The following is a 26,488-nucleotide window of genomic DNA, read 5'->3' as shown; positions in this document are numbered from 1 at the left end:
TGGGCCCAGGTGCTACCCCACTCACTCTCATAACAGCTGCCCAGAGTGCTGATGGTACCACAGTAGGTATTACCCCTGTCATGAGTGAGAGCTCGGACCAGAGGCCTAGTCATTCTTTAAGGCTCACAGGGCTGAGGGCTGGGGAGGGAGAGTGTCTCTCTAGGCCTGCCTGACTACAGGACTCTCACCTGGAATTGCTGGGTCTGGAACAGAGCTTTCCGTAAAGTGCTCTTGCCAACCCTGCTTTCATTTGTGCCGGGGCCTCTTGTCTGGGCCGGGACCTGGAGCTGCCTTCCTGTGGCCCACCTGTGATCAGGCGCCTGGGCCTCATGGTTATAGAATGGAAGCCTGACCCACAAGGGTGTACAAGCCCCAGAAGTGTGTCATTGACCCCGGGTCAAGAACCTCCGAAGACGTGCATTCACAAGTTGGTTCATTTGAATGCACCCCTCTTTGTGCTGCCTCATTGGGGCAGGCCCTGCTGATGGAGAGAAGCCAGAAGTAGAGAGTCCACATTCTTGAGAACAGAGAACTCAGGAGTTCTGGGGAAGGAGAGGGTGTGTGCAGCGGAACAAGACAGATTTCTGGAGTTCTGTTTGAAACCTGGTTTCACTATTTTCTCGGGTGTGCTCTTTGAAAAGGTACTTAATTTTTGAGGTTCAGGTTTTAAGAGGCAAAATGGCAGCCCTTCAGGGACCTCTGAACAAAGCAGAATCATCAGAGCTAAATGTACTGAACATATAAGTGCCAAGCATTGTCTAAAGAACTTGACATGTATTAAATCATGCACAGCCTTCCTGAGAGCTATTGTTTTCCTTATTTTATAGATGAAAAGAATGAAGCGCAGAGACATTAGGTAACTTTTCCGAGTTCACACAGCTAGTAAATTGAAGGACTGGGATTTGAACCCCAACAATCTGGTTCTAGAGTCCGAGTCCTTAACCCCATGAAACTGGTCAGCCAAGAGCTAGAGCAATGGAACATGCTTGTAGGAAGTCACAGCTTTAGGAATTAAATAACAGAGAATTAAGCCATAGGTTTTTTTTTTTTTTTTCTGAGGTGAGGTGGTTTTTTTTTTTTTTTTTCAATATATGGAGTTTATTGTCAAATTGGTTTCCATACAACACCCAGTGCTCATCCCAAAAGGTGCCCTCCTCAATACCCATCACCCACCCTCCCCTCCCTCCTACCCCCCATCAACCCTCAGTTTGTTCTGTTTTTAAGAGTCTCTTATGCTTTGGCTCTCTCCCACTCTAACCTCTTTTTTTTTTTTTTCTTCCCCTCCCCCATGGGTTTCTGTTAAGTTTCTCAGGATCCACATAAGAGTGAAACCATATGGTATCTGTCTATAGTTTCTTTACGCAGAGTGCATTTCCTTTAAGTTATATACACTTCCTGAAAGAGGTTGAAAGACAGCAATCTTTAGAAAAAACTGGACTGTGGGAAGCTATCAGTTTGAAACCCCAGGTTTCACAAAGCACCGCAAAGCACCGCTATGTTTGTTCTGTGGATGGAAACAGTGTCACCATTTGGTTACTTGTCCTGCTTGGAGATACTGAGTTTGCTTATTCCACTGGGAGAAGTACAAATTCCTACCCCAAACACACCAAGGTCCAAGTTTCACTCTGAAGCCCAGAAACATTTTTGAAACCTATTAGGACATGTTCCAGATAAACTTACTTTGTAATTAAAGCGTAAACAAAGTCAGCCTTTTGAGGTGTGGGGAACACCAGAAAACACTCACCTGAGAAGTATTGAGGTCTGTATTAAATAACTTTGTTCTAAGTTCATCCTGCAGATTTTTGATTATATATATATATATATATATATATATAAATATTTTTTTTTTTATTTTTTTTTTTTTTTTTTGCACAGTGGTCCTGCTACATTGATGTAGATTTGTTTTCCATCATTACTCCAGTTTAGCTGATGTAGTAGTTAAAACCAGCAGGGGGTGATAACATGCTAATATAAAAATTACTCTGAAAGCTTTGGAATTAAGAAAGGACAGTTACATTATAGGACACTGGAACAGAGAGTCTACTTGATAAGTAGAAATATTTAGAGCAGTTATCCATCCTTTGAAGACATTCCTTTTTACTACAGTCAACACTGCCTACATTTTCCTTTCCATATAAAGCAACTGGCATTTGTTTTGCATAATCTCATGGCAAGCATATTTTAAGATATGATTTATGCTTCTTATCAGATTATGGAAATAATAGCTCTACCAGTTTTTGTGAGGGAGTGAACTCAGTAAAGGTATTTCTTCTCCTTAACTGCCTTCCTGAGAATAGATTGTATTTCATCTGCTCTGCTTTGCAGCCCCCAGAACGAAGACTCGTCCTTCCATTTTGATGGGAGTGGTTATTCGGTTGTGGAGAAGACGCTCCGGGCTACCGTGACTCAGATAATTATGCTTTTTAGTACCTTTTCACCCAACGGGCTTCTTCTCTACCTTGCTTCAAACGGCACTGTAAGAGGCTTTATGGGACAGCAGACTCCACCATGTATATACAGTCAGATTGCTAGGAGGATATTTATGTTTAATGACTGCTTCATGAGCATATGCAAATATAATGTATACATATGTATGCCATACTATTTCCCCGTTTTAAGAAATGTATTATAAATTCACCAAAGAACCTTCGGAAAATACAGTACAGAGTACCAAGTAGAAAACAGGCTTCCAATCATTGTAGAGAGCAGTAACATTTGTTATTAAATTTTGACTTTCATATATCTTGCTCCACATTCACTGCGATCACTGTGGCCTTTGAATTCCATCGACAGGAATTTCATGTTATTTTTATCCTATTGTGCATGTGATCTCTCTGGATCTTCTAGTTTTATTTTTAGGACTAGTCCATGTAATCTCAATGAAAAAGATACAAAGATTCCATTTCTCTTACTGAGTTGTGGATTTGGGCAACAATGCATTTCTCTCCTTTATATCAGTGTAGTATTCTAGAAAGTCTTCCCGGACACTTTAGTTTCCTAACAGAGACCTCTGTTAGGCCAGATCCAGTTTTCTGAGTTTGACTTTGGAAGACTTCTGCCATCCTTGCCTTGGGAGGGAAAGGGGATCTGTAAGAATGACATAGCCCTGGGTAACTCTTTTCTCTTCTTCACAGAAAGACTTTGTATCCATCGAGCTGGTGCGTGGCAGAGTTAGAGTTACAGTTGACCTGGGTTCAGGGCCTCTTGCTCTTATTACAGACAGACGCTATAACAACGGAACCTGGTATAAAATCGCCTTCCAGAGAAACCGAAAGCAAGTTAAGTGCACAGAAGGGCAAGGAGATACTCGTCACCCTCATAGAAATAGAAATCCTTCCAAAATCAGCAGTCTTTATGTACTTTGTGGCTCCTTGGGTATTCTTGAATGATACTCTAATAGAAAGCCATTGTTTTCTTTGAAATGCTAAACGCCAGGATTCACATTTTGCTGGAGAAATGTTATAATTCTATTTTTCTGTGGTTTCCAGGTGCATTACTTAACATTAAATGCTGAATTGGAATCAAGGATCAAATCCATTCTCTTTTTTGCCACACACATACTGCTGTCATTTTAGTTTTGTATATTCTGGATTCACTGACGTTTGTACAGAGGATTTAATAGTCAAGAACACTCCCTGGTCAAATGTGCAGGATGTGAAAGAGTATGTCTTTATAAATGAACTTTGGTTTTACTTTAATGCAGAAAGTGATTTTCATTTTCTTGTCTCTTCTATTTGATCTCATTTTAGGACTCCTAGCAGTTATTGATGCATATAACACCAGTTATAAAGAAACGAAGCAAGGTGAAACTCCAGGAGCATCTTCTGACCTCAATCGTCTAGATAAAGATCCAATTTATGTGGGTGGATTACCTAGGTCAAGAATTGTAAGGTATATCACGTGGCCCATTTGTCATGCCTGTAATTGCCAAATGTGTCAGTTTCCCAGGGCTGCCATAATAAGGTGCCCCAAGCCAGGGGACTTAAACAACTGTGGAGGCTACAAGTCCAAAATCAAGGTGTCGGCAAAATTGCTTCCGTCTGAGGGTTGTGAGAAAGAATCTGTTCCATGCCTCTCTCCTAGCTTCTGGGAGTTTCAGGCATTCCTCAGGTCGTGGATGGCTTTCTCTTTGTTTCTTATTACACTGTCTTCCCTCTGTGTATGTCTCTGTGACCAAATTTCCCTTTTTAAATTTATTTTTGGATGTGAGCAGAGAGACAGGGAGAGATAATCCGAAGCAGGCTCCATGTTGTCAGCACAGACCCCGGCATGGGGCTCGATCTCATGAATCACGAGATCATGACCTGAGCCAAAATCAAGAGCTAGACACGTAACCAACTGAGCCACCCAGGTGCCCCTAAATTTCCCTTTTTATAATGACAATGGTCATATTGGATTAGGACCTATCCTAATGACCTCATCTTAACTTGATTACATCGAAAAAGACCTTATTTCCAAATAAGGTCACATTCACAGGTACTGGGGGTTAGGACTTCATCATCTTTTGTGAGGGACAAATTTTAATCCCTAACGTCTGCCTTGATTCAAACCACTGTGTGTCTACTAATTGGGATGTAAAGAAATCCTCCTGCAGTAAAATTAATGATTTTCTATGTGTTGCCTTTAGAACATCTAGTGATTGTTACTAATTGTTACTTAATATGGTACAGTATTCTTAGACCCCACCTTCAGTCATAAGTTGTTCCTTCTAGACATTTCAGAATAGTAGAATCTTTTTCAGGGCAAAAAAAAAAAAAATCATGCTGTCTGCATTTCTCCTTTGTGTGATGAGAATGAATAACGTATGTGAAAGTTGAAACACCAGCATCAGGAAGTTGGAAGAAAGGTGGCAGAGAAGGCAATGAGATCCTTTTGTAACACTGATTCATGTTTAGCTTTGTGACTTTAATAATTTGCATAAGATCTCTGTGGGTCTTTGTTCTTAGTTGTGTCATTTTGGACTGGACAAATGAAGCCCAAAGTTTCTTTCACACCATTAAAAACAAAAACCTCCTATACCAAAGGCCAGCAGTTGAGGCAAGATAGATTCTGGGGAGTGGGATTACCAAATGTCCAAACTGATTCACCTAGCCCAGTGGTCTTCAAAGAAGTTAGTAGCACAGCTACTACCCTACTACTATAGCGCTAACTACAGCTGAGTTCTTATATGCACTCCTAATCAGTGGCACGGAAGCGTGTCCACACTGGTTGCTGTTAAGCTGAGCAGTCCAGATTCACTCCTCACCCCTCTTCTTTGCCAGAAATTTCTGAAAGTTCCAAGGGACACAGCTTACCACCACAGTCACCAGTACCCTCCCCCCACACCCCATCTTGAAATGAATTACACTTAAACTTCAGGGGGAGTTGGTCACTTGTCCCAGGTCTTACCCCTCTGCCAGGATGGAGCCAGGATTGTAAGCCAGTCTCCTAATTCCCGATTCCAGATATTGTTTCCTCACATGGTGGCAGCAGGGTAGGTGCTCATGTAGCAACAAGCTGTGCCACAGTTCATCTGTACTCTACCGAGATGGACACTGTGCAGACAATGGAGAAAAGATCCCCCTTTCCAGGAAGACATTCCAAATAACAGACTTTTATGCTAGAAGGGACCTGGGTATCTATCAAGACCAGCCTCTTCAATTACAAAGGAAGAAACATATCCAGAAAAGTTAAAATCTGCCCTAAATCTTGTAGTTGCCTAATGGTCTGCAGCTCACTACTCAACACAGAGGGAAAGGAAAGTGAGATGTGACTCTAGCTGGAAACCATGTGACTTCAGAGTTCTCCTGTGACTAGCTGATGCTTCAGAATATAACTTAAGAGATGTTCAGTCATCTCCATATTTTGGAAATGAGAGACTGATCATATTACAGCCTCACCCCAACCAGCAGTGTGGCAACTTCTATTAAAAATATGGTAGTGGGGTGGCTCAGTTGGTTCAGCACCCAACTCTTGATTTTGACTCAGGTCATGATCTCACAGTTTGTGAGATCAAGCCTCACATCAGGCTCTCTGCTGACAGTGAGGAGCCTACTTGGGATTCTCCTGGTCCCTCTCTGCTGCTCGCGTGTGCACACACACACTCTCTAAAAATAAATAACAAAGAGAAAAATATAGTACTGATTTGGATTTCAATCTATGTGCTATTGTTTCCTTATGACTGTGTGCTGTCTTTCTTATAATTGGCCTGTTTTAATGAGTATACTTAAATTGCAGTGACTACAGTACTTTCCCTTAAAATATGATGCATTTTTGTCTAGGTAGCCATTTAGTCAAACTCCCTAAATTCAACCCCTTTCCTTGGTCCTAAGGAGAGCCTTCATTAGACCTAAAGTCTTCACCATCAATACCCTTCTTAGTGGGAGACTTAGACATTTCTGCAGAATGACACATAGAAGCAGATCTTCTTTACCTGTAGGTCTATTTTTATTCCTTCTTTCAAAAATGGGAGTTATAAAATCCAAATCTTGTTGTTCTTGTGCCCTTCCCTACAGGAAAGGTGTCACCAGCAAAAGCTATGTGGGCTGTATCAAAAACCTGGAAATATCCAGATCAACCTTTGATTTACTCAGAAATTCCTATGGAGTGAGAAAAGGCTGTATACTGGAGGTGGGAAGCCTTTTATTAATATTTGAATGAGTTTTTGCAAATGTCCACTGACTTACCAACATAATAAGGTAGTAAAATCTAACACAGTGAGATGGATGGAAAAGAGATGATGGGGAGACCAGCAGTAAACCCCACCATGGACGATTCAGTGCTTAGGAGTCCTGATGGTGTTCTTTTTGCCTCCTTTTTAACCAGCCTATCCGAACTGTTAGCTTCTTGAAAGGTGGCTACGTTGAATTGTCACCCAGGTCTTTGTTGCCAGAATCGGAACTCTTGGCGACATTTGCCACCAAGAACAGCAGTGGCATCATCCTGGCTGCCCTGGGCAGGCATGGGGAGAAGCAGGGTCATCGGCAGGCCCACGGGGTGAGTAGCTCAAATGCTATTGTTATTCAGCCACAAGCTCAAGAAGCACTAGTTGGAAAATGACTTGGTCGTGAACATTATCGTAGCAGTGTGGCCAGTTGTTTATAAGTGTGCATTTTAATAAGTAGCAGTTACTATCGCTGAATGTCTTCCCCTATGAATCGGTGACCTCTTTGTGGTACACGGTCATTTTTCTTGTCTAACTACTGAGAAGGCAGATACTTGCTGTCTACCCCTCATTCTTTTCAAGCTCATTCAGAGCTTTTTTTCCACATGTTAGGTGGCTACTCTTTATTCTAAGGCTAAGAAAGTGAATCCTTCAGTTCTGTAGAGTTTTTTAGTGTGCTGCTCCATGGAGCACAATTTTCCTTATCTACAAATAGGATTGAAGTCAGCAGAAAGAGAAATGTGGCCTGTGATCAGCACAGTGGGGCAGCTGTAGAAGAGAGAAAAGTTGACGGGTTTCCATATTTATATTCCATTTTAAGAGCATAGATTTACCCTTTCTTTTGCTCAAACTTGCATATATCACGTAATTTGAAGAGGCTTTACAGAATGCTAATTTACGGTCTTAATGAAGTAGAGGTCACAGCATACTGTCCTCTTTTGTGCAAGATTATTTGTAGACATTGCTGTGTGATGATCACAGCCACAATGCAGGGTGAATGCTGCTTATCCTACGTTTTGCTGAGGAGGAAATCGGTTCAGAGAACCTTGTTAACCTGCTGAAGGTCACACAGCTGATATATGTGTGAGCCAAGACTGGAACACCAGTGTGTAGACTCCTAGTGCCTCATGAGCCACTTGGCAAAGGTCTAACCATGACAGAGTGGTTTATGGGCCCCACCAATCTTTTTTTTTTTCCTAGTTGAGATGAAATTCACAGAACATAAAAGTAACCATTTTACAATGAACAGTTAGCATTTAGTGCTTTTACAATGTGGTGAGGCCACCTCCTCTATCTAGTTCCAAAACATTTTTATCACCCAAATAATAGCCTGTGCAGTCAAGTGGGCCCTTCCTGTCCCCTCAGCAGCCCAGTCCCTGGTGGCCAGCGGTCTTCCTTCTGTATCTCTGAATTTCCTGATGATCTGTATTTTATATAAATGGGCTCAAACAGCATGTGATCTTTTGTGTCTTCCACTTAGCATGTTTTTGAGGTTTGTCCACATTGTGGGATGTCAGTACTTCCTTTTTATGGCTGAATTGCTATTCCATTATATGTACATAATTTATTCACTGATGGACATTTGGGGTTGTTTCTACCTTTTAGCTATTGTTAATAATGCTGCTATGAACATTCACATCAAAGAATTTGACTACCTGCTTTCAGTTCTTTTGGGTATATACATACCTAGGAGTGGAATTGATAGGTCACATGATAATTCTATGTATAACTTTTTGAGGAACCAATAGACTGTTTGCCTCCACCAGTCTTAAAATTTTTTTTTAATGTTACTTTATTTTTGAGAGAGAGCGCGAGTGGGGGAGGGGCAGAAAGAGAGGGAGACACAGAATCTGAAGCAGGCTCCAGGCTCTGAGCTGTCATCATAAAGCCCGATGTGGGGCTCGAACCCACAAACTGTAAGATCATGACCTGAGTGGAAGTTGGATGCTTAACCGACTGAGCCACCCAGGTGCCCTGCCTCCACCAATCTTAATCATAGTTTGCTGCTTGTTCAGCAAATCAGAATGCTCACAAGGGCATTGTGAAACACTCACTCCCGTTCTGCTGGTGGACCTATTTTCAATGTGCAAAATAGTTCTCAAAGCTTTAATAATTTCCAAACTCTTCCACCTTTTAAAGCCACTTTTAGAAACGTTAGGCAAAAAAAAAAAAAAAAAAAAAAAAAAAAGTGTTCACGGGCAAAAAAACAAAAGTATTATGTATGGTAAGAAAAATTGGAAACTAAATTTTTAACAATAAATCGGTCAATGATTTACAGTATATGTATCTGTTAGTACATATGGTAGCAATAAAAAGTATGAAGTAGAAAGGGAAATGTTTGATAGGGTTAATGATAAGAGCATAAAGCAGAATGTAAATCATATGAACAGAGATTAGAAACAGAATTTAAAAGAGTTGTGTTAGATGGTGATATTCTTAATACGTTGCTTGTTAATACTCTCATATTGTCTTCATAATAATTTTAAAAATCACGTGGCAATATTTTTTCTGTTGAAAATCTCTCAGCAACCTTCCCAGGCCTTCTTTTCCATCATGCTGATTGAAGGCCACATTGAAGTGCACGTTAACTCTGGGGACGGAGCAAACCTGAGAAGAGCTGTCCTGCGTGCTCCCAAGGGCACATATGGTGACGGGCAAGAGCATTCCATCTCTCTGATGAGGACTGGGAGGTATTCACATACAAGGCCCTGGTGACCGACAGTAGGAACCATGTTAGGATACTCTTTGCGGTAAAATGATTGGGATGACTAGGATGAAGTCAGGAAAATTCAGAGATTTTACAGCTCCAGAATAACTCTGGAGCCCTTCTAGAAAACCTTCCTCAAAAGTAATTTCATCTGCTTGGTAATAAGATATTTGTGGAATTTTTGCAATTAAAAAACCTTAACCCTGCTTTTTTCTGGGGCCCAGTATAAAATGTTTTACATCAGATTAATTCTGTGGCAGACAGTACCATAGTGTGAGTAGACAGCATTATATCAATACTAAATAATAATGTCAAACAGTAAGTAGGAACACAGTAAACAGAAAACAAATAGTAAAATAGTAAATAGTGTTGTATCAGCATTCCCACATATATCCCTTCAAAGCGGTAGACCAAATGTTTCAAAAGCATGCTGGACATTTTATCACAGGTAAAGTAAAAGAATAATACTCTCCCCAAGTGAACTGAACTCAATAATATTTAATAACGTGATTCATTTTGGGAGGATGTTCAACTGTAAGTGTTAATTTTTAAGACTCACCTTTTTATTCACTTAGTGTCGTTAAAATTTGTCTTCAGGGAACTTCTGTCATTCAGTAAGAACTTGTGAAATTATGTATTAAAATAGTTATGTTTCATTACATTTAAAAGCTTTTCTTTTCTCCTTTGACCTTTTAGCGTTATCACTGTCCAAATGGATGAGACAAATCCTGTAGAAATGAAGTTGGGCCCATCAGCAGAAAGCAGGACAATAAATGTATCCAGCCTGTACATAGGGGGAGTTCCAGAGGGTGAGGGGACATCAGTGCTCAAGATGGGAAGATCATTTCACGGCTGTATCAAAAACCTGATCTTTAACATGGAGTAAGTGTAACTGCTCTCAACATGTTTTTGCACTTCCTAATTTTTTAAAGCTGAGTACTGACCCTGACTTGCTGTCTAATTTTGCTGTTTGAGATTACCTAAAATCCTACAAGTTTCTGAATAACAAGCAAGCCCTATTCTATCGCAAAGGTCTCCCAAATGGATTCTACTGGATTAGAATAGTGGATATATCTGGTAATCATATATTAAAAAAAAAAAAAAATGAACATCAGTTCCACAGGACTATCAACAAACATCAGAGGTCAAATACACTTTTGACATGCACTTCAGGGAACATAGAGATTTTGTGATGCAAGTTTCTTGCTGTCTTGAGCTCACTGCTTTAAAGGAACCTTTATGGTGGGGTTTCTTGCAGCTTTGGTTTAATGGCTCCTCCTGAAACAATTAGTGCCTAATTAAGAACGGGAAGTCTGTTTTCCCTGTGGAGCTCATTCTGAGTAAGAGAACAGACACATGCCCACATGCCCATGGTATTTATTTCTTCTTCACTTGCCTCCTGCCTGCATAAGAACGCTGGTGGCACAAAAGCGGGGCTACAACCTGCAGGTGGGGGTGCGGAGCCAGAATCTGCCCAGGACAAGCAAGCTCCCTCCTGCCTGAACTGCCCATTTGCCTTGAGACCTTAAACAATGGCTTGGATCTCTGATGGTCGCAGTGTCCCCTGTAAAAGAACCTCTTAGGAGTCCTTGGACTTTGGAAGAATAAAACATTACACTGGGTTTCAGCACGATTACCATGTCAGAGCCTTGGTTTGTACAACTTATTTGTACAGTTGATTTATTTGCCCAGTTCTCTGTTTATAAATAAACTGATTCAGCATCTTACTACTGAAAGCCCTGAGGCTGAGAATTCCATAGGGCAGAAAGGCTTCTGTGCTGTTCACAGCCACGTCCTCAGAAGGTGCCAAGAGGGTAGACGCAGACAGGACATGTTGCAAGGGCTGCAGAGTGAAGGGAATATGAAAAGTGTAGGTCACGACTTCCTGGCAAGTGTAAATCTCTAAGAAAGAAATCAGTGTTTAACTGAGGCCAGTGTGTAGTCGTGTGAGAGCCAGAGACAGACCCATTCTCTTACCCCGGCCAAGGCTGCATTTGAGCCAAATCTTGAGGGATGCTCAGCGATGGCCAGGAGGACGACATGGGGAGGGGCTGGAGTGGGGTGGGTCGAAGAATCAAATGAGGGAATATAATAAGACTTACAGACTTCTAGTCACTGGAAGATGGTCAATTTGGTTTCACTAAGAGTAATATATTAATGGTTTTTCATAAGACTGTAGTGTTCAGTAATCAAATGACTTTGGCTCCTGTGTTGGCTTGTACATAGTATCTTAATTAATTTTATAAACACTTTGTATCTAGACATTTGGATTTCACGAGTGCGGTTGGTTATGAACAAGTAGATTTGGACACCTGCTTGCTTTCAGAAAGGCCGAAGCTGGCTCTTCATGGAGAGGACAGCGAGCTCCCGCCAGAGCCTCAGCCTTTACCAAGTCTAGTAAGAGGGGCTTTCTTTAATTGTATCAATCAAGTACAGTCAGAACAAAAGGGGGACCTTGTTACAAAGGTGTTGGGAAAGCTGAAGGAGCACAATGGAACAACAGTGCCACGGGAGAAGGTGGTGCTACCAGGAACAGGGGGAGTGAGTCTGAGCAGAGAGGGTCTCCTGGTGAGTACTGGGGCACAGAGAAGAAAGGTGCTGTCAGGGAGGCCACCTGGAGCTGGAAGGGAGGGAGAAACACTCCAGCCTTTTCCATTGACCCACCCTCCAAACCCCCAGATGGAAGCCATTTTTACTTTTTCTTTATTTTGGAGACAGAGTGTGTATGTGTCTGTGGGGGGGGGGGGAGGGGCAAAGAGAGAGAGGGAGAATGCCAAGCAGGCTCCATGCTCAACACAGAGCCTGACATGGGGCTCAATCCCACGAACCATGCTATCATCACCTGAGCCAAAATTACCAGTCTGATGCTTAACCAAATGAGCCACCCAGGCGCCCCGAGGAAGCCATTTTTCAAAGAACTCTAGGAACGGTCACAGGGTTCATCCCTGTGATGAAAAGCAGAGCAGGGGCAGGGTGGCGAATAGTTCTCTGATGACACGGCACAGCATTTACAGACCACAGGCCCTGACAGCCATCTTCATCTGACTGCCGTACAGCAAGATTTGTAGCAGAGTTTCTATAAGGACTCATCGTGACTTCGGGTTGAGTCAGAAACAGAAAATAAGTCGTTATGTAAAAGCCATTGAACATTCCATTATTGCTTAAAAAAAAAAAAAGATTTGATTCATCTAGGAAAAGCCAATTTTGACCAAGTACTTTTCAAAAAAAGTTTTTAATGTTTATTTTTGAGAGAGACAGTGTAAGGAGGGGAGGGGCAGAGAGAGAGAGGGAAACACAGAATCTGAAGCAGGCTTCAGGCTCTGAGCTGTCAGCACAGAGCCTGACACGGGGCTCGAACTCATGAACCAAGAGATCATGACTTGAGCCGAGGTCGGACGCTCAACCGACTGAGCCACCCAGGCGCCCCATGGCCAAGTATTTTTAATGGCAGTTCTTAGTTTCCATTTTCTTTTCCCTTTTCTGATTTCTCTGTTTCCTTGGTTGAAAGCATGCACTCTGATTAGATGGTGGTTCAGTCATACAAAAAGCAGTACCTTCCAAGCAGGACCAATCTTTGAGCTCAGGACAGCTCCCCTGGTAGCGTCCACCTACCCCAAGCCGAAAAGTGAGTCTGAAGCCTCACGTGGTTCAGAGCCACTGTGTGGAGGGTGCGGCCAGGCAACCTGCAGGTTCCCCAGCAGCCCCCCTTTCAGCCTCTCTCCTCTCAGCTGGACTTGCTCTGTCTGGGAGGAATTGGAGACGTCAGGCTCAGAGCCCCTGCTGGTCACTTGTGGGCACTTCCAGTCTCCTGGTACATGATGTGCTGCCACTGATCCCCTCCAGCCCTTGCCCGGGGTGGGAGGCAGGGGAGGGCAGCAGCAAGGCCTCTGCCCCTTTGGCCTGATGAATAGTCATGGGACTTTTAAGCAAACTTGAGTGGGACTGAGGTGAAAGACAGAAGCTCTAACTGCCTTCTCAGATAAAGACATAGCAAGTAAATTACTTAAAGCAGAGAATCAGTCAGCGCAGACATGTATTTGTGGCTATTGGTGTTCTGATCCAGTTGCTTCTGAGATATTTTTTTCATGGAAAACTTGGGACACGTTAGTGGGGGCCCTGGCTCTGTGTGGCTGAGAGTCCATCTGCGTGTCTTACAGGGGCAGTGTGCTGTGGACAGAGCCCCAGAGTACATCCCCAACGCTCACCAGTTTGGCCTCATGCAAAGCAGCCATTTTGTGTTGCCCTTCAATCAGCTGGCTGTCAGAAAGAGGTGGGTGTTCTAAAGTCTTCATTAGATGTCTCACCGATAAATGAATCCAGGAGGTATTCTTCAGCAATGAGTCTTTTCAGAAGCTTCTTGTATGTTATTATGGAGTATTCAACGTGCAACCAAATGGCAGAGACAGGAATGCAGCCTTTGTGCAAACCAGATGCTTAAAATGTGGTCCAGTGGGGTTCTTGTGGTTTGTCCTTACCCCTTCTTGATGAAGGCTAGCTGCTGCCTCTGTATGAATATAGGAAAGCACATAGGTAGGGAGTCTCTCTAAATCATCTTGTTCTAGAATCTCAAGTCTTCTAGATCTATCATCCTCTGGACTTTCAACCCCATTCTATTGTAAGCATTTACTAATCTGATCAAATTGTCCACCCAAACCCTTTCACTGTGCCTTTCAAACTCCCTGGTGCCACACCCACACCAATCTGCACATTCCTTCTTGCCCTCACACCTGCTTGTCCCCAAGGGCTCTTCCTTGACCAAGCTAGCTCACATCCCACAGATGAGGCCTGGGGAATTCCACATTCCTCCTCTCCTCTGAATCCTTCAGACTGCACCTGGTGTTACGGCCACCTGTGATCACTGCCCCTATGGCACCATCTTCAGACCTTGCCTCAGTGTCTTTGTTCCATAACTTGGGCCATCATTTTCCATGAATTCGGCCACCCCACACTGGACCTTCCAAGTCTTCTGGCTCCTGTCAGAGGGCTTTTCCTCAGCCACATTCTCCCCACGGTCACACACACCCTTGCCTACTTTGTAAATATCCATCCCACTTCCAACCAGAATCTCTACCTGAAGCATCCTATTAACCCCGTCCTCCTCATATCTACTGTTACCTCCCATTCCAACAGCTCCTCAACTGCATCAAGACCTTGAACCTGTCATGCTTTCTCACAAACCCTCCTTCTACAACTCCCCTAGAATAGTTTATCCCCAATACAGATGGGCACAGTGCCATTATTACAGGTGCCCCTTTGTAAACTTCCACCACGGCCCCAGGAAAAATTCATACTTCCTAATCTGTACCAGAATCCACATTGGTGGTCAAGTCTGCAGAAGTACGTATCTCTTTCTTGCCTGGTTTGACTTGAAAGCCATGGCCACTGATTTGAGATGGAACCTCCAGACTACATGAGTAGCCAATACTATTCTCCATTATGTTCATTTTTTAAAAAAATTTTATAGCTTCTCTTATCTCAAAACTCTGTGCATTCCCACAGCCTCTCTTCATGCCCCAGTTGATGACTGCCTCAGTGAACAGAGAACTCTCCTCATCTGTCCACTACCCAAAAGAGCACCCCTGCTGCCTTTGTCCCCACCCTTGTACCTCTTCCCCTGCACCACAGAGGAAGGGTCCTGCTCCCCATCTTGCTTGCCTCTGGAGCCCATCACCTCTCTCAGAGCCATCACCCTCTTCCTCATCAGTGTTAACAAGAGGAGCAAACACTCGTGCCACAAATTGCCTTGATATTTGACACTCCCTGTCCCAGAGTGCTTTAGTGTTGTGCTTTCTTCTGCGGGAGGATACCCAGATGCAGCCTTCCCTCCACTGCTTTGTGGTGCTGTCTCCCTTGGAGCCCCGGTAGGGGGTTCCTGGCTGTCCACCCAAATCCACCCCATTGTTTTAGCATACTCGGCACTGTCTGCAAACAAAGTGCTGAGCTTTGTGGGGCTTGCTCCTGCCATTCAGAGCTCAGCTGAAACAGCACCTTTTCAGAGCTGCCTGCCCTCTGTAATAAAACCACCAGTTGGCCTCTCATGACCCAATTTTATCTCTGATAGATTTCTAGTATTAGTTTTGTGGGAGAAAGGACATTCCTCTTTGTTTAGTGCTCCAGCCTCAGCATCTAGAACAGTCTCTGGCAGACATCTGTATGTGGTAACTATTAGTTGGGTGAACAGATGGATGAATGAATGAAAGAATAATGAATGACTCTCTGCTGAGATGTTAAATACACAGGTTGAAACAGTTATTAGATTCTCTCTTTGAGGTTATTTTTACATGTGAAAGTTTCTTTCTGAGGCCTGAGCTCTTGTTTTCCTCCAGGCTCTCAGTTCAGCTAAGTATCCGGACATTTGCCTCCAGCGGTCTGATTTACTACATGGCTCATCAGAACCAAGTTGATTATGCCACGCTCCAGCTGCATGGGGGCCACCTTCACTTCATGTTTGATCTTGGGAAAGGCAGAACAAAGGTCTCCCACCCTGCAGTGATCAGTGATGGCAGGTGGCACACGGTATGCCCTCAGGAAGCTGGTGAATCCCTCGTGCTAAGGTTTATTCCATCCATCCCTTGTATCCATTCCAGTTCGCTGTCATGAAGTGATCCCCTTTGGTTTCTAGCTTGCTTTGTGTCCACTATCTCCTCTATAGCTATAAGCTTCTTGTAGGCAGGGACCTTTTCTGCATCCTGAAAAGCACTCAGCAGCTAACATTGGTGGAATGAATGAAAGGTACCAGAAGCGTTCTCACCTTGATGAGAAGTAAATCAAGCCTACCTGTGGCATGAGTGGGCCAACCCTTAGGTCATGGCATTTGCTTTCTTATAACTAGGCCTCAGGGGTTCTTCCCATTCTAACGTGCGCTTTGCCTGTGCCTGCTCCAGCCTCCTGCCAGGCTTGGTCTCCTCAACACCAACTGTGTAAAAATCAGAGCCATCCTTTAGGATCTCATTCAGGTTATTACAGCTATAATGAACAGATGCTGCAAACAAACATCCATTACAGTTTTCTCAGATTCCTTTAAAACTGTGGATAGTCTCATTTTGCTCTAGGTCAAGACAGAGCACTTTAAAAGAAAAGGCTTCATGACAGTTGATGGCCAGGAATCCCCCACGGTGACAGCTGTGGGAGATGGTACCATGTTGGATGTGGAAGGAAAGCTGTACCTAGGTGGTCTTCCCTCTGAGTACAGAGCCAGGAACATTGGAAACGTAAGCTGTGTTTTCTGTTTGGAGCCCGTCTTACCTTTATTGTGGTTGTGCTTTTGTGGTTTTATTTGTAAAAGAAAAAGTTTATGTTGAATTATCTTGTTTGAAACTGGAGCTTGGCTGCATGATGCACACCTTTTAAACTGCATCCCTAAATTGTGTTGGGGCTTCCCCTTGAAGCTCAGCCAGCCTTTCCTACCTGTTAGTTAATGAATGTTTCCCCTTCCCAGCCATTTAGCTCTGGTACAATGCAGGAAAGTCCAGTAGATTTGTATTTGCAGATTAGAAAACTCAGCATCTTGATTTCTACACTACTTAATCAAAATGATGGAAAACACCTTTACTGCATTACTAGCCAAGATACTCCTAGCTAGTAGCATTCCGTTAGATGTTTATGTAAACTATTGTGGAAATTCGATTTTAAAAACCAAAAGTTAACATTTTAATGTGTTTGTTGAAGCATAGGAACATTTTACCCTTGCCCTTCTTGTTCTACTTAGAGCATCTATTCTCATGTCACTTGGTTTAGATCACCCACAGTGTCCCCGCCTGCATTGGGGAGGTGATACTGAATGGCAAACAGCTGGACAAAGGCAGCCCAGTGTCTGCATTTGCAGTAAGCAGGTGCTATGCAGTGGCCCAGGAAGGAACGTTCTTTGAAGGCAGTGGATACGCAGCTCTTGGTATGTATTATCAATGATCTCAAAAGAAATCTTTGGGTTTATTTAGCCTGCACTCTGAAATGGATCCAGTGATATGTCCTGATAGGACAGGACCCCCTGAACAAGGCTGCAGCAAGACCATTTTAGTTAAGTGTTCGAGTTTATTCTAATTTCTCAACTTCTAAAGCCTTCTCCCCCTCATGCTATCCAGATGGCCTGCTGCAGGCTTCTTCCCACCAGGAGAGCGGCAACTTCAGGCAGAGGGCAGACATGTGGTACTGGTTTTGTCTGTACTTTCCCTAAATTTATGTGAGCCACATTCTCTCTGCCCAAGTTAATAAAGGCCTTTGACAAAAATCAACATAAAATATCTAGACCAGCCAGCCAAATGCAAGTCAGATTTGATGAAGAAATTGACTCCATTGAGACTGTTGACAATACTGATCCTAAGTAGAGGAATTTAAATGTCTAAAATGCCTTCAAATGTAAATTCCTCAGGGCCTAGAACTAAGCCTTTGTAATGTATCTGGCCTTCCCTCTCCATCTGATTTGCTGTTTGCACTCACAACCCTACTCCTCTTGGCCTCAGCTCTGCTTTCTACCACAGGGAACCGCATTTCTCTGGCTTCCAGGGAGGTCCTGGTGGAAGATTAGGGGTGGGTGGGAGGAAAGGAAAAGCTAGCACACTTCGCTCCTTCACTCTGTGCTTCCAAGAAGCTCTGGTAACACGGCTTTCTCCCAATTTTCCTCTAACCCTGGGCTGAACAACCATCTGCTATGTAGCCCCAGTTTGGTTTCTCAGCTTTTCTATCACTTGAATAAAATATACATTTAATTAAATCCTCAAGTAAAAAAACCTAGCGTGGATATGAATATGCTCAGTAAATGACACCATACCCAGTATGTAGATATTGGGAAAATAAAGTAGACTACTGCCGGATAGATGATGAAGGGATTATATGGATCAAATCCCTTTCGGTTTTTTCCCTATGTGTCTCTAGAAGAGAGGATGTGCCTGCCTGGGCTCCGGTCTGGCTCAGCCCTGGTAGGTCTTGAATAGCATCACTTCATCTTAAAGATGAGGAAGCTGAGGATGGTGCTGGATCCAGAGAAAGAGCTAGCCACCAGACCTCCTGAACTAGGAACCAAAATGCACAGCCAACCAGCCCACGGCCTCTCCGACTCTGAACCCTCCTGGGCCAGGCTCACCCCTAACTTGGGGTTATCCTTGTATTTTTCAGTCAAGGAAGGCTACAAAGTCCGATCAGATGTAAATATAACACTGGAATTTCGTACCACCTCTGAGAATGGTGTCCTCCTGGGGATCAGCAGCGCCAAAGTAGATGCCATCGGATTAGAGATTGTGAATGGCAAGGTAAGCGCTTGATCTTGATGGGGTTCTCCTTTATCCCAGTGCCAGAGACAGAGCAATTGAGAAACAGTAGAAATACCTAGATCCAGGGGTGCCTGGGTGGTTCAGTCAGTTAAGCGTCTGGATTTGGCTCAGGTCATGAACTCATGGCTCCTGGCTTCGAGCCCTGCATCGGGCTCTGTGCTGACAGCTCAGAGCCTGGAGCCTGCTTCAGATTCTGTCTCCATCTCTCTCTGCCCCTCCCCTGCTTGTGTACTATTTCTCTCTCTCAAATATAAACAAACATTAAAAAAATTAAAAAAAAAAAAAAAACAAGAAATACCTAGATCCAAACTTCCCATGATCATTTCAGTGGAAAAGAGAAAAGGTTTAGATTAAAAATGACAAAAATGAAATTAAACTTAAAGCAAAACTGCAATCTTACTACAACAGAAATCTTTTCTCCAGAGGCATCTGAAAATTGCCAACCTGATGCTCTCCCTTCCCTAATATTTGTTAACATTTTATTTGGAAGTAATTACAGATTGATAGCAAGTTATAGTAAAATATATAAGGAGGTTCCCCCGTGTTAGCATCTGCATGACTTTTTTTTTTTAATTTAAAAAAGTTTTTTTTTCGTATTTATTTTTGAGAGAGAGAGAGGCAGACTGCAAGTGAGGGAAGGGCAGAGAGTGAGAGAGGGAGACACACAATCTGGAAGCAGGCCCCAAGCTCTGAGCTGTCAGCACAGAATCCGACATGGGGGTCGAACACATGAACTGTGAGATCATGACCTGAGCCGAAGTCAGCTCCCCAACTGAGTCACACAGACGCTCTGCATAACTCTTAAAAAAAATTTTTTTTTTAATGTTTACTTATTTTTGAGAGAAATAGAGGGGCAGAGAGAGAGGGAGACACAGAATCCGAAGCAGGCTCTAGGCTCTCAGCTGTCAGCAGAGAGCCCAATGCAGGGCTCAAACTCATGAACTGCGAGATTGTGACCTGAACCAAGGTTGAATGCTTACCCGACTGAACTACCCAGGTGTCCCTGCATAACTCTTACACAACATCAAATCCATGAAATTGACATTGGCATAATCCAGAGTTTTTTTCAGTTGAGTTAGTTATGCATGTACATGTGTGTGTGTGGCTCTACACAATTTTGTTTAGCTTTATGTATCCACCCTCATAGTCAAGATACTTAATTGTACCTCAAGGCTCTCTCAACCCACCCCTTCATATCCACACCAACTCTCTCCCTAGCCCTGGGCAACCACTGATCTGTTCTCCAGCTGTTATTTCATGAGTATTATATAAATGATATGATACAGTATATGTCCTCTTGAGATAGGCTTTGTACACTCAGCCTCATTTCCTGGCATTGATCTGGGCTGTTGTGTTTATCAATGGTTCCTTTTTCTTTTTTTTATTTTTATTGCAGAGTATTCCATGTGATGGATATACCACAGTCTAATTTTTTTAATTCAAAATATATATATATTTTTTCTGTAACTATTCTGCTCTTGCTTTTCAGTCGCCAGTCTTTCCCATGTTCAGAACAAAATGAACTTAACAATTAGGATACCTTAGTCTCTTTTGCTTGAAAACTGCCTCTAGGTGCAAGCAAGATGTGAGGGAAGAGAGTCTTCCTTGTCCTTTCTTTTCTGTAAGTTCTCTCTTGACAATAGCTGAGGTGTGGCTTGGCATTCCTGGTCCTTAGGCATAGCCTCTGTCTTTTGTGCACTAGGCCAGTTGTCCCTGGCAAGTTATAACGAGTGGTCTGGAGTTTCAGCCATCACCAGGTTGTGGGAACTTATCCTGGAGATTATTAGGCCAACATCCCTTGCAGATCAAGCTTCCCATCCCGGTCAGGGGCACTGCTGTCTCTTCAGCCACCTCCTGCGTCCCCCAGAGGATCACAGGAGAACTGGGGAGTTGATGCCAGGCCATGGGGATGAAAGGCATCTCTTAAATCCTCTCTACCTAACTACACTTTTCACCATTTCTCTTGCACTGTGGTCAACTTGTGTTGCTCTGAAACTAAGATGCTTGACTCTTTTTAAACAAGTCTCTGTGCTCTAGATTTTTTCCAATTTTATTTGCAATCTCATTTGCCTATTTCTAGTACTTCTGCTTCTTCCCCACTGGGTTTCCGGCTGCGAGGACATCCTAGAATGGGGGTGAGGAGGATGTAAGAAAATCAGATCCACCTCTTGTCCTTCACCTCTTCTCCCCCCTTATTTCATCTTCATGTCTAAACAAAGCTGCCTCTACATCATACCGCTTGCCCCTCTACGCTGTGGCTTATAGCCAAAGGCTTCCTCATCTGGACTTCAAAAGAATTTTGAAAAATTCTGTATTGTGCGTATTTTTATATGACATCTGAGAAACATTATTAGAAGTGTAACAGTTGCCAAAAATGTAATTTCTGATGTATATTTTACCTCTACCATTGGCTTATTTTTCCTTTAAAACTTTTCTTAGCTGTTGCCCGAGGGTCTATAGTGTACATCTTTAATTTATCACAGTGGACCTCGAAATACATGGAGTCACCTCTACAACAGTATTCTTACAAGTATTCCCTGCTAGCTTTTGCAAGTCTTAGATTTTTTTTGTGTGTTACAACTTGCTGTGGTAGGGCACCTATAGTCTGTCACAAGAGAGTCGGTAAATGGTCCTTCATAGGTGCTAGCCATCTGCTACAAACAGACCCTCTAAACCCATCAGCTCCTGCAGGCCTGAAAAAGGTGATGATTTGAGGGCAATGGCTTGGGCTTCTTCCCATGGAGGTGGTCACTGATCCTTTCTGTAGTTTCGGGAGTGATGAAACCTGCATCCTTTATGAGGTTATTTTTCAAAATCATTGTTTTTCATAGCTTGCCCTCCTTTTTAGCAGAATGGGGGGATTTATCTACTCCAAGAGCATTATATAAATGAATGGTGTTCCTTAAACATAGAAAAATTCACCAAGGTATTTGTGTCTTGTTTGTTTAGATCTTGTTTCATGTTAACAACGGTGCTGGTCGGATAACAGCCACATATAAACCCAAAGCTACCAGTACTCTGTGCGATGGAAGATGGCACACACTTCAAGCTCAGAAAAGCAAACACCGCTTGGTTCTGATTGTTGATGGGAATGCAGCTCACGCTGAAAGTCCACACACCCAGTCCACCTCAGCAGACACCAACAATCCCATTTATGTGGGCGGCTACCCTGGTACGTATGGGTGTCTGCTTTGCCCATTCACTTTTAAGGAGCTCTGTCAGTTTAGCTGGATACAGAATAGGGATTAAGAAAAATACATGGTTTGGGTGACAAATCCTTTACATTTTAGAAAGTCTATCTCAAATACCTAGAAGTTCTTGGAAAAGTTAAAATAATCTACACAAGTAAATTCATCATTAGGTAAGACTCTGAGAACACCGGATGCAATGTAAAGTAAGCGAGATGACTTTACCGAGGCAAGTCATCTTAGATGACCCCCCAGAGTAGGAAGTCATTTTAGGGCAGGTAACCATTTTAGAGGACAAAGAAACATGATCTTATCCTCTGACATCGATTCTGGATTTGAATTCTGCATTTCAGATGTTCCCAGTGATTTTTACAAATAACGAAATAAACATCTCTTTGATGACTTTTAAGTCATAACTATACCTTAAAATTACCATATATTAAAAGTTTTCATTGACTTATCACAGAAGCAACATATGTGGGAGAACAGTGTTCTAATTTTGATGAAAAAACTACTTGATAATTACTTTTGCTCCTATTGTACTAGTCATGTCATTTAACAAAATTAAGCAAGACTTCTCTCTTAACAGCTGACGTAAAGCAAAACTGCCTGAGCAGCCAGACCTCCTTCCGGGGGTGCTTGAGAAAGCTCACTCTGATTAAGGGCCCACAAGTGCAATCCTATGACTTCAGCAGAGCTTTTGATCTACAAGGAGTTTTCCCTCATTCCTGTCCTGGGTCTGAACCCTGAATTTCAGAGCAACTCGCCAGTTGGGAATCATTGTTTATATTTTGAGGAGAATTGCTTTTGTAAATTAAGATCTCTCATCAGTTCTGATTTCATTTTCAACTCAGGTTAAGTGTTTCCAGAGAGAAATTTTGTACTTGTATTAAACTAAAACCATGTGTACAACAAATACCTCTATTACATAGTTTAAAATGTAAATTGAATTAAGTGGCTCACTTTTTCTTTGTAAACACTGAATATTCTGTTGATTACCTGACAGTTTTTCATGTTTTACGTTTTGAATTTTATACAAATATGGAGTCTCGTCCAAGATAGTGATGTAGGAAGACCGTGAATTCACCTCCTCCACAATCTATACCTATTTATAGAGCAGTTCCTCCTGAAGAACTGAGGGCTGGCTGGATGGCTTCTGTGGCACAGAGCACATAAAGAGTGGCAAGAGAGATGGGGACATGGTAACAAAAGGAACCCCCAGCCCTGTGAATTGCAGTGGGGAAGGATAGCATTGAGGGACCATGAGCTGATCCGTCTGCTCTACAGCACAGAAAAAAAGCCGTTTAAAAGAGCAACTAGTATCTAAGAGATCCTACCTTGTAAGTCCACCAAACAGGAGAGCTGCTGGAACTCTCTCTGGGTCGGAAGGGCTGGCAAGTACCATGGTTTACACTCCCCCGAACACCTCGATAGCACAGGCAGGAGCAGGGTTTGGTGCCTTAGCTGGCCTGCCACGTTAGTACTGGGTTCCCTGGAGCACAAAAAAAAGCCATGGTATAAAAGAGCAAATAGAATACAAAAGAGCCAGCTCTAAAACCACCAGACAGTGGGGGAGATGCTGGAACTCTTTCTAGGTTGGAGGGGCTGGCAAGTGCCATGGTTTACGTTCCCCATCTACCTTGATAGTGTGGATGGGAAGAAGGTCCAGGCACCAGAGCTGGCCTACTGCCTGAGTCCTGGGCCACTAGCCCACACCATCCCAGCCATTCCACCAAGGAGGCCCCAAAACAGCACACACTAGAACACCCCTTGTCAATGCTCACTATAGCTCCAGCCATCCCATCAAGGTGACACAGGCACAAAGCACCCCAGAATACTCCATGCCTATACCACTTCGGCTCCAGACTGCTTGCCAGGGCACCCTGGTGAGGAGGATGCTGGGACTTCCTGGCTCATGCTGCTTTGGCTCCAGCCACCCCACCAAGGTGGCCAATATTCAGAGTGACCAGGAACCAGAAGCCCCTGCCTGCTGTGGGGTTCCAGCCACATCACCAGGGCAGCCCGGGGCAGAATGTCCCAGGATTCCCTGACCTGTGCCAGTTCTAATTGCCACACTAGGTCACTCCCTGTGCTTGTACCCACTGTGACTTTACCTGTCCTCAAGGATACCTTCTGGCCAGAGAGCCCTGGAACTGCCTGAGTCAATACCCACCATCAGCTACAGATCTCCTGCCCAGATGCCCCATACATGGAGCACCCAGGTCCCTCTGGCCTGCCTCAGCTACAGCTGCCCCACCAGAGTGCCCACTGCACGGAGAGCCCTGAAACACCCCAGCCCACATCCACTTCAGCTTCAGCTGTCCTTCCAGGGTGCATGTAGTACTCTGGGACAGCCCAACCCATACCCATGCCAGCTCCAGCCATCACACCAGGCACCCCTAGCACAGAGTGCCACGTGATCCCCAGCCTGCACCAGACACAGCTCCAGCCAGCCAGCGAAAGCCATAAAGACACACACATTCTACATGGGAGCTGACCATACACAAGACCACTCCTTCAAGTTTAGAAGTGCTGCTCTGCCTATTTCAGAGGATCACACACAGAAAGTCAAGTAAAATGAGAAGACAGGGGCATATGCTCCCAATGAAAGAACAAGACACAAACTCGGAGAAAGAACTAAATGAAACGGAGATAAACAATACGCATGATAGAGTGTAATGTTAGTAAAGATGCTCACCAGACTGGAGAAGAGTGGAAGAACTCAGTGAAAACTTCAACAAAGAGACAGTAAATATAAAAAAGAATCAGAATTGAAATTAGTAACTGAAATAAAAAATACACTCTAGGGAGTCCCTAGATTAGTAGATGCAGAAGATATCAGCAGTCTGGAAAACAGGGTAATGAAAAGCACTCTGGCAGAACGGAAAAAAGAAAACACTATTTTAAAAAAGGAGGGTAGGTTAAGGGATCTCTCGGAAAACATCAAGCATTTTTACATTATAGGGGCCCAAGAAGATGACAGAGAGAGAAAGGAGCAGAAAACTTATTTGAATAAATAATAGCTGAAAACTTCCCCAACCTGGGGAATTAACGGATATCCAGGTTCTGAAAGTACAGAGTTCCAAACAAAATGAACACAAGAAGGTACACAACTAAACACAAAATTAAAATGTCAAAGGTTAAAGATAAACAATTTCAAAGCAGCAAGAGAAAAGCAAACTGTTATATACAAGGGAAACCCTATAGGGCTGCCAGCTGATTTTTCAGTAACCACTTTGTAGGCTAGAAGGGAGTGGGATGACATATTCAAACAGCTGAAAGACAGAAGCCTATAACCAAGAATACTCTACCCAGAAAGATTATCATTTAGAATTCAGAGACAGAGAAATAGTTTCCCAGTCAAAAGTTAAAGGAGTTCATTGACACTAAACTGGTCTTATAAGAACTGTTAAAGGGACTTTTTTAAGTGGAAAACAAAAGGTCACAGTTTGAAGAAAATTATGAATAAAAAGATGTAAAAATATGACAGCATATACATAAAAGGTGGAGGGAGTAAAAAAGTTCATTTAGGATGTGTTCACACTTAGATAACCATCAACTCAACATACACTGCTGTATTCTTAGGACCCTATACGTGAGCCTCATGGCAACCCAAACCCCAAAACATAACACATAAAGAGAAATAAAGCTAAATATGACACTACAGAAAGTCCTCAACTGCAAGAAAAGAGAGCAAGAGTAGAATGGACAGAGAAGAATTACAAGACCACTGAAAACAATTAACAAAATAGCAGTAAGTACATACCTCACAATAGTTACTTTAAATTAAATGGACTAAATTCTCTAATCAAAAGACATACAGAAGCAGAATGGATAAAAAAAAAAACAAGACCCATCTATATGGTGCCTAAAGAGACTCACTTCAAACCTAAAGACAATACAGACGGAAAGTAAAGGGATGGAAACAGATATACCATGCGAATATGGGGGGGAGGGGGGGGTGGGGGGGGAGCAACACTCACACCAGACAAGATGGACTTTAAAACAAAAACTATGATAAGAGACAGATAAAGGCAATACATTATGATAAAGGAGTCAATCCAACAAGAGGATACATAAATATCTATGTACCCAACACCGAAAAACCTAAATACATAAATATAAAAGGAGAAATTGACAGTAATACAATAACAGTAGGGGACTTCAATACTCCATTTACATAAAAGGAAAGAATATCCAGGCAGAAAACCAGTAAGAAAATAGTGTCTTTGAATGACATACTAATAAGACAAACCAGGTATGTATAGAACATTCCATTCAAAACCAGAGAATACACATTTTTTTTCAAGTGCACATGGAACACTATTAGGATATGTTAGGTTACAAAACAAGTCTCAATAAATTTAAGATTAGAATTATATTGTGTATCCTTTCCACAATTGTATGAAACAGGAAATCAACCACACACGTAACACACACACGCACACCACAAAACACAAACACACGGAGGCTAAACAACATGCTACTACTAAACAGTAAATGGGTTAACAAAGAATTCAAAGAGGAAATTGAAATGAAAATGAAAACACAACAGTTCCTAAAGATTTTGAACTGTTGTGTTTTGATTTTCATTTGAGAAACTGAAAACCGTTCTAAGAGTGAAATTTATGGTAGTACAGACCTACCTCAAGAAACAAGAAAATTCTCAAATAATCTAACCTCA

At 42.8% G+C, this 26,488-nt stretch overlaps 1 protein-coding gene and 1 long non-coding RNA gene across 2 annotated transcripts in view; one reads left to right on the top strand and one right to left on the bottom strand.

Moving 5' to 3' along the window:
- Nucleotides 1–22,754, top strand: part of LAMA1 (laminin subunit alpha 1) — a 168,353-nt gene extending 145,599 nt beyond the window's left edge. The window contains exons 49-63 of the mRNA XM_040479369.1: nucleotides 2,326–2,476; nucleotides 3,135–3,279; nucleotides 3,750–3,891; nucleotides 6,495–6,609; nucleotides 6,805–6,975; nucleotides 9,170–9,333; nucleotides 10,047–10,232; nucleotides 11,612–11,747; nucleotides 13,508–13,620; nucleotides 15,677–15,866; nucleotides 16,403–16,561; nucleotides 17,088–17,241; nucleotides 18,462–18,595; nucleotides 21,566–21,788; nucleotides 22,394–22,754. Of these exons, the coding sequence (XP_040335303.1) occupies nucleotides 2,326–2,476; nucleotides 3,135–3,279; nucleotides 3,750–3,891; nucleotides 6,495–6,609; nucleotides 6,805–6,975; nucleotides 9,170–9,333; nucleotides 10,047–10,232; nucleotides 11,612–11,747; nucleotides 13,508–13,620; nucleotides 15,677–15,866; nucleotides 16,403–16,561; nucleotides 17,088–17,241; nucleotides 18,462–18,595; nucleotides 21,566–21,788; nucleotides 22,394–22,554 (2,344 nt within the window). The 3' untranslated portion in view covers nucleotides 22,555–22,754. The remainder of the gene's footprint in view (nucleotides 1–2,325; nucleotides 2,477–3,134; nucleotides 3,280–3,749; nucleotides 3,892–6,494; nucleotides 6,610–6,804; nucleotides 6,976–9,169; nucleotides 9,334–10,046; nucleotides 10,233–11,611; nucleotides 11,748–13,507; nucleotides 13,621–15,676; nucleotides 15,867–16,402; nucleotides 16,562–17,087; nucleotides 17,242–18,461; nucleotides 18,596–21,565; nucleotides 21,789–22,393) is intronic.
- LOC121033167 (uncharacterized) lies at nucleotides 13,626–23,846 on the bottom strand. The gene is made up of 4 exons (XR_005791735.1): nucleotides 23,656–23,846; nucleotides 23,142–23,296; nucleotides 16,128–16,266; nucleotides 13,626–13,854 (listed from the first exon to the last, which is right to left on the bottom strand). It is a non-coding gene; the product is annotated as an uncharacterized LOC121033167 (long non-coding RNA).
- Nucleotides 23,847–26,488: the final 2,642 nt, after the last annotated feature.

The sequence above is a fragment of the Herpailurus yagouaroundi genome, unplaced genomic scaffold, assembly GCF_014898765.1.
Source record: "Herpailurus yagouaroundi ecotype Mexico unplaced genomic scaffold, PumYag 142, whole genome shotgun sequence".
In the NCBI taxonomy this organism is placed as follows: Eukaryota; Metazoa; Chordata; class Mammalia; order Carnivora; family Felidae; genus Herpailurus; species Herpailurus yagouaroundi.
This window is presented reverse-complemented; position numbering and strand designations above follow the sequence as displayed.